This window comes from Helobdella robusta (genome assembly GCF_000326865.2).
Source record: "Helobdella robusta unplaced genomic scaffold HELROscaffold_10, whole genome shotgun sequence".
Taxonomy (NCBI): Eukaryota; Metazoa; Annelida; class Clitellata; order Rhynchobdellida; family Glossiphoniidae; genus Helobdella; species Helobdella robusta.
This window is the reverse complement of record NW_008703571.1, coordinates 4,248,949-4,257,293: the sequence shown is the minus strand read 5'-3', so window position 1 is coordinate 4,257,293 and position 8,345 is coordinate 4,248,949. Positions and strand designations below refer to the sequence as shown.

The 8,345-nt window shown below is 29.6% G+C and overlaps 1 protein-coding gene across 1 annotated transcript; it reads right to left on the bottom strand.

The window, feature by feature from the left end:
* Positions 1 to 7,682: 7,682 nt before the first annotated feature.
* On the bottom strand, positions 7,683 to 8,248 carry HELRODRAFT_166932 (hypothetical protein; the record flags this gene model as incomplete). Its single annotated transcript, XM_009012097.1, has 2 exons — positions 7,683 to 7,906; positions 8,164 to 8,248. 2 exons carry the CDS (start codon positions 8,246 to 8,248, stop codon positions 7,683 to 7,685), a joined length of 309 nt encoding a protein of 102 aa, XP_009010345.1.
* Positions 8,249 to 8,345: the final 97 nt, after the last annotated feature.

Sequence of the window (8,345 nt, the reverse complement as noted above, 5' to 3'; positions counted from 1 at the left end):
TGCACAGATCCACAGAAACACCAAAATAGTGTGATATTTGACGGTAAGTCAATCCATTCGCAACACTTCTTATTATTGACTGCTTTAAATCATCTGATAGATCTTTTCTAGCACGTTTAGGCATGACTTATAGCAAAAAATCAATTAATTTCCTAAAATTAAAAAACTAAAAAACAAATAAGCAAAATTAAACTAGCTTTTGCAAATATTTCTTTTCCACGCGTTACCTAGACAACCATAGAGTATTTATAGCTACCAGACGACAATAAAATAGTAAGTAAGATGAATTACTGAAGCTCAATTCACAACTTCCAATTTACCAGATTTTTAGCTAATTTTCGGTTCTCTGGTTCATATTCTTTTTTCTCCTATATTAAAACCTTAAACTTTACAAAACCTTCATAATTTATGTTAGGAATAATAGTTCTAATTAAGGATGAAAGATTGCTACCTAAACATTTTAATCTGTTCGATTCACAAGCAAATTTATTCATGTTTCCCATGAAATATGTGAGTGTTCACAATTTTTTGAGCACTACTGTATATATATATATATATATATATATATATATATATATATACCTGCAGAGGAATAAAATAATGCAGGCAATTAAATTAAATTCTGGAAATATAACTAGAAGTAAACATAATAATATAAAAGGTTGAATATATACAGTTTAATAAGTATCACTAGAGGAATAAAATAATGCAGGCAATTAAATTAAATTCTAGAGTCCAATAGGATTATAATAAATTATTATTTAAATGCATAGTAATATAAAAATTGTATAATAACTTAGTTAGGCATAGTAGTAGTAGACCTATTCGTATACAATAAATTATAGCATTACCGTATAAGTGTTCATGTCCATGTATATTTATCAAATACATAATATTATATTTCACATATAAGCACGCATATATTGTCACAGTTATGTTGCTCATGAATTATTACCAGCATGCACTAACGTTGAATTATGAAAATTATTAAAATAAGTAAATTCCAAAATTAGAAATGTGTACAGTAACCTAAAATTATTCGTATTGACTCCCAAGTAATTATAACCGATACATATCATAAATTTTTAACTAAAAACAATAAATAACACTATAAAAAATTATCGACAATGCATGTAGGAAAAGATAAACAATAAACGTAAATAATAGTGGAAGTTATCACAGTATGCTCAATAAAATATGAAAATAAATCATTATGGAAGTTATCACAATTATTATTGCTGGTCTATGGAATGCCATTCATTATATAAGCTATGTAAATTATATAGTTAATAATTTTATATAATATATTATCTTTAAATACAAAAATATACATAACGATCATGATCAGAGCTATATATTTATAAACAAAATTTTTTACGAAATTGAAACGATGAAATTATAACCTAATGTATAAACCCTCTATCGACAGATCAAAAGACCACTCCTTATAATTAATAAAACCAGAAAATTCAAAATAATCACACCATAATAAATTATAATTAATAAAACAAGAAAATTCAAAGTAATAAATCATACCCTAATAAATCACCACATAATAAAACCAGGGATATATATAAGACATAAAACTGACATCTCATGTCCAATTCATATAAAACGAACAGTATAAATTTGAGTCGTGAATGTGTTCCATATTATAATATCATAATCAGTAATATTGTAAAATTCGAAAAACCGTAACGGTAAATGTATACCTTAAAGTATGTATCATATTTAAGAGTAATAAGAAAACCCAGAGGATAAATACTCGAGTCGGAAAAATCGAAAAACTAGATTAACACCCTAAAATATATGGTGTAAAATTCGAAAACCTAAAACGGTAAATGTGTGCCTTATTATATGTCCTATGTATAGTAATACCAAGACAATCCAAATTATACCCCGCGGAATCAGAATAATCAAAATAATCAAAATCCGAAGAATAGAAAAGGCCTTAAAAAGTGTGTTATTAGAAAATTATTTCGAAAAACGGAAACGGTTAGCGAACGCCTTATTATATATACCATATATAGCAATCTCAAGAACCCCCAAAATATAGACCGCAGAATCCAAAAAATCAAAATTAAAAAAATCAAAATTGAAAAAAGTTATACACATGTATACTATTGCAAAATTCGAAAAACTGAAACGGTAAATCTAAGCCTTATTGTGTGTACTAAGTATTGTAATATCAAGAAGACCCGAAATATAAACCATAGAATCAGAAAATGCGAAAGAATAGAACAGATCAATAAATTGTATACTATTAAAGAATGTATCAATCCCTAAAAACTAAAACGGTTAACCTATGAGTTAGTGTATATATCAAGTATAAGAGTACCAAGAACACCCAAAGAATGAATGACAGACTCAGAAGATCGAGATGTAAAATCGAAAAGTAAAACAAACCATAAAACCAATTGATAATATCATTCATCCTGGCCGAAAAAAGAACACTGGAAAATTAAGTTAAATATTCACCACAAATAGAACAATCACTCACGAAATAGCATCCGCCCCAAAGGTTTGTTACTCACATTCACACACCTAACATTTACATTCCCTTTACTTCTCTTAAAAAATTCAATTAGATTATTTTTAAATGTTCCTAACCCATTGGAAAAAGGAATAGGAATTATTATATCCCTTCCCTTTCTATTATCATATATATCATTCATACCAACACCAAATATTCTATAGATCGTATCCTCCTTGACCACATTCATCCCATCCCAATCCCCATTATATTTTTTAAACCATTCATAAATGTCGTATTGTTTGATCACCTCCCTCAGTATACCCTTCATTTCCTTGAAACCATACCCCCTATCACCCAATACATTCATAAGCATTCTCGCCATATACCAGAAAGAGTCGAAATCGCTGCACAATCTAAAGTATCTTATAAACTGAGATCTCACAATCCCCCGCATCACATGTCTGGGGTGGCACGAGCCATAGTGTAACAAAGAAAGATTGTCTGTATCCTTAAGATGTACACAAGTATGTATTCTCAGTTTATTCATTATCAAAAATTTATATATCGAGATGTCCAGATAATCAATCATCCTACAACTCATACTGCATTCAACCACAATATTGTCAATCACCCCATTCACATACATACAAAACTCCTCATAATTAAACCCTTTTTTAACTAAAAGAAAAATGTCATCTAAATACCGATAATAATCTTGTCCACTACTAAATATCCTTTGTAACATAAGTTTTTGCTTTCCTCTTGTGGTTTCAAAGCAAAAGATATGGATTTACAATGTTTTGAAGGCATGCCTAAACAGATTAGTGTTGCCTATTTTAATCAACCTCTTGATTAAAAACCTGAGAAAAAAGAAGCTCTGAACATGGCAATGATGAAGATTTTGTTGCACTTCACAGTCACAGTTCTAGCTGTTTGGTACGCTTCTCAAAGAGATTGTGACCTGATTGAGCCAAAACCTGGAAAATTTTTATATCCAGCGTTTCCATTAAATTAAATTTTTGATGGGATGTCGAAATGTACTTCCCACAAGGTTGTGAGGGTTTTGTTTTCACTCAAGATATTACAGAGTGTACAACATGACGAGAGTTTTTCCAAGTAGTAATTAACCATTGAGTTGATATCAAATTTTTATCAAAAACTAAAAATCCCTCAAGATTTTTTAATCAAAAAATGTGACGACATGGCAGAATAGTTGTCCTGAAAAATGCACATTCACATAATGTAGGGGTGACATAAATATTACCCTCATGCGATTCAATTGAATTGTCCTGTGAGTACACTTTTCATGTAAAATTGCTTTTCAAGCTGGATATAAGAATAATTTGTCCTGATTTTAAAATATTGAAAGAGTGGTGAATCACAATTTGGCTTATTAACTGGATCATGAATGATGAACATCCAAACTTTGTGAGAAGATTCATTTTGGTGTGATTTCAGAAATGGTACCAAATTTTCTGCAACATAAACATTTTCTGAAATACGTTTGGTTAAATTTTTCACCTTTTGATGAAACATTCCAGTCTTTGGGTCCCAGAAATATTCAATTTAAATGATTTATTTTTTAAAGGCACCCAAAAAATTTCAGAACAGCTGTGCCAGTTTTTATTATAATAATAATCTGTTATTGTTGAAACATTCATATTTACTAATTTTTTTATAAAGTTGTCCGTATCTATCAAGAGATTTTGATTGAAATATTTTTTTGCAAAATTTCTAATATTGAATTTTGGTAGCTGTTGAAATACCCATTTTAGACTCCGTTACTACTCTGTGAAATGATTGCATGCAATGGAACATACACAAATTAACTTTTGCATATTCAAAAATGGAACTGAGCATATTGATTGCAGTCATATCTTCGTCAACTAAGAGCGACCTTGCTAATTCACAGTTGTTGTTTTGTTTGAAATCAATAAAAACGCCCTCTAAAACACGGGTCTCTTCATTGATAGTAATGATAACTGATACAATCTGACTGTTTTCATTACCATCAACTATTAAAGGAATAAAACGTGGCAATTGCCTATTATTTATTTTGTATGTTGCATCAATCGCCATGCAGTTATCATGAAGATCAAACAGTTGCCTCATGTATGAAGTTTGCAACAAAATGTGTTCAATAATGTTATCAGAATTATATTCACAGATAAAGGTTGTTCCTGGAATTTTTCGAAAAATTGATAAGGCCTTATCAACTTAATTTTGCGATTTGTTTTTTTCTCATTGACGTTTTTAAGTTTTGGACATCAGCACTTGTCCCAACTTTTTCAGAACCTTAGTAAAAATGGCTCCCATATTGATCATCAACTCAGCTTGCTGTGTTGGGTAGCATTTGAATTCAAAGGATTTAAAATCAAGATTTAAATTATTTCATTTATTTTGATTTTAAATCATTTGAAACTACATAATTCTATAATTTGTTTTGAATCAATATTCGTGTAATTTTGTGGATTTCTTTCATTTTTTTAAATTATTTGCTTATTATTAACAGTAAAAACAAAAATAATATGAAATAATGAATATAATAATAATAATAACCAAAAATATTGATATTTTCAATATCTAATAAAAGTAAGGCATATAGTGGTAATAATTAATATGTGGAGCCCAGGTTCTTTCTTGATCCGCCACCTTTACTCCAAAGTAATGGTAGTAGGCAATCTTTATTCTGTTTGACAAATTTTTTCGCTGATCACGAGGTGTAAATTGCCCACAAATATAACAAAAATTGTCTGGTTCATTCAAACAACTACGGTTAGATTTCTTCATTTTTATCACTGGATAAATTTAAAATTAATTTAGAATTGTATATTTATAATATAGTTCTGGAATAGTGTATCTATATAACAAAATTGAACAAAAAAAGAATAAAAAGAAGAGATGACTAATAAAATTTAAGGGAAACAAAATAGATTCAAAGAATAAAAGACAAAGATACTAAAATAGAACAAAGAAAAACATTTAGATATTTAAATTTGGTATGAAAAACTTGAAATTGAACATTAAATACAGCAAAATTCAAAAAAAATAAAAAAAACAAATAACTAAAAAACTGTATGAGCTACAAAAATTCTGATTACATATTTGAAATCAGCATCAAAAACTCTATATGGATAATATAATTTTGCTCAAGTGGCAGACACAAAGTTAAAATTTGTTGTCTAGTGTAATTAGAATAAATCCTCTTAGGAATGCCAACTTTTTCCATCTTTTTCCAGTTAGGGGAACCAGTTTTTAAAATGATTTTTGTAAAAGAATTGTATTGTTTAATTGAATTGTAAAAGAATTGAATTGTTTAATTCAAATTTCATATTTTATTTAGCCGACAAGAAGACAGTACGATCAAACTTAGACACTTGTTCAACATTTGATCCTTGTTTGGAATTTTTTTCTTCAAATCTTTCTAACATAGCTTCATTAAATAACAGCATTACCGGAAATTCTATGAAAGGTTTTGGTTATTGCATCAATGAAAATAAATTATCAGATCATTTTCTTATAGCAAACAAAGATTTTGATCGTGGTAACAATATAGATATTTTTCGAAGCACCAACGATAAAGGTTGTTTTGAACAGTTTACTAACCAAGATAATAAAAGTCACACATGCATCTCACAAGAAAAATGCAGAGAGTGCAGCAATTTTGATAACACACTTTTACTTGATGGATCAGTTCTTTCATCAGCCAACCAACAGTTATATAATAATCCGCACATTAATTGTACAAATGACCAAAATAAAATTGTTGAAGAAATTACAAACTGTCATCATCTTTTGGAATTTCGACTAGACTTCAATCGTTTTTTATCAAGCTATACAGTGTTAAAAAATTTTGAACTACAAAAATATTATTTCAATGTTGATTTGATTGAAGGCATAATTCCTTTAGCTGTATCACCATGGATGTTTTATTTTCAAGATTTCAAGCTTGTGCACAAGTTGCGCAAATTACACTACGACATCAAGTTAGTTATATTTATTCGTGTATGTCAAATAAAATCATTAAACAGATAAGTTTTCAATTTTGATTATTGAAAATTTTGAAAATTGAGATTTCGATTATTGCATCAATTAAAATAATTCATCATTATTTGTTACTAACATTCAAGAAAATGATTTCAACAAATACATTTCCAAACTGTCTTAAAATCTCTAAAATTATTCTTATGATGTAAGTAACTATAGATCAATCAGCGTAATTTGTAATGCCCTTGAGTTTTGAATGTTTTCAAGTCTTATTAAATGCAGTTTAAGTTATTTTCAATGTAGTTTTTAGTATTTGGTGTTTTAATATTGCACTGATATTTATTTATTTAAGTTTTAAAATTCGTCTGGCTGTTCATATGTTCATTTCTTAGACTGTTGATATTTACACATTCATTTCAAATTTTTTATTCTTTAATTAATCGTTATTGTAATTACCGTAGGTAGATATCAATTTGTTCAAACCTTCATATTTGTGTGGCTGTTAAATTGAGGTAACTTGTGAGAACTGAAATTATGAAGAACACTAACACGTGATGATTGATAGGTGTGGGCTATAAGTCGAAATGAGATTTACAGAAAGAGGGAAAGATTTGACTTTTTTATGAAATCATTCAAACAGGCAGGATAGCTAGAATTGTAAAGTTGAAACATGCACTTGTTAGACTTTTTATATTTCATGAGTTTAGGCTACTAAGCAAACTTATTGGATATAATTTTTATTTGAATCCATTAAAACCAATTTTATCAAGCTTCTACATTGATAACTATAAATGGACAAAGAAAGAATTAAAAAAATGGAGATTAAATCTAAAACTAGGATCAGTGGTAGCTGCTCAGTACAAGAATGACAATAAGTGGTATAGGGGTAACATCATTGCCATAAATTTTGGCAAAGGTTTGTTTAATTTTTAATTTATTTTTTTATGTTTATAATAATTATATATCTCCCGCGAACGTTAACAAATAACAATCGCTTGGTTTGTAAGATCATGTAAACAAGCCACTCGGTTGATAAATTGCCTTGAATTTATTTAAGAATACTATAATACTATAATTCTTAATCGCTCCGTACTAACTCGTGGCTTCACGGACGACTACTCTACACAAAGTTTACTAAATGACCGTAAAAGTAACACAGACTCTGAATGCAAAATTTTTTAGCACCCGGGTGACAAGATTCAGTTAAACTCTCAGCTTGTCAGTTACAATGTTGATGTAGTGTTGTTGTTGGATCAACGCTGATGTTCATGGACAGTCTCTTCTCTGCCAAACTATCCACCTCCTGTTCCAAATGCTTATGTAAGAGCATTGCTCCTGGTGATCCCTGGCTGGTTCGTGTGTATTCGTTCCACTTCGCATTCCTTCTCATCAAATTCTGGTAGTTGCTGTGCAGTCCGACGTTCTTTTCATTGGAGTTGGTGTCTTCATATTGTTTTGTGACATCGGTAATGTGTGACGTACGATTTATTCAAGGCTTCTGATTGATGTTTAGATTTAGTATAGTTTGCCTGAACAAGCTCTAGTTGCAATTTAGTTCCGATTATGCAGCTTAACTTCAAACATTAGTTGCGACAATAAAGGTTAAAGGTTTCTCTCTCTCTTTTGCGTTTGCTTCAGAGGTTTTAACGACAAACACACACAGCGTATATGAATACGCGTGCAAACCACGCATCATACACATTGCATATGATAGGCGGGGATCTCTTTGTATTCGAACCCAGTCATAGCAATAGCAAGACCAGGCGCCTTTAACCATTGAGCCATCACGCCGCCCAATGATTAATGAATAAATAATATTGTATTTGTATTGCATTTCAAGATTTGAATACATTTGTATAAATTTAGGATTTATTCTTTATAA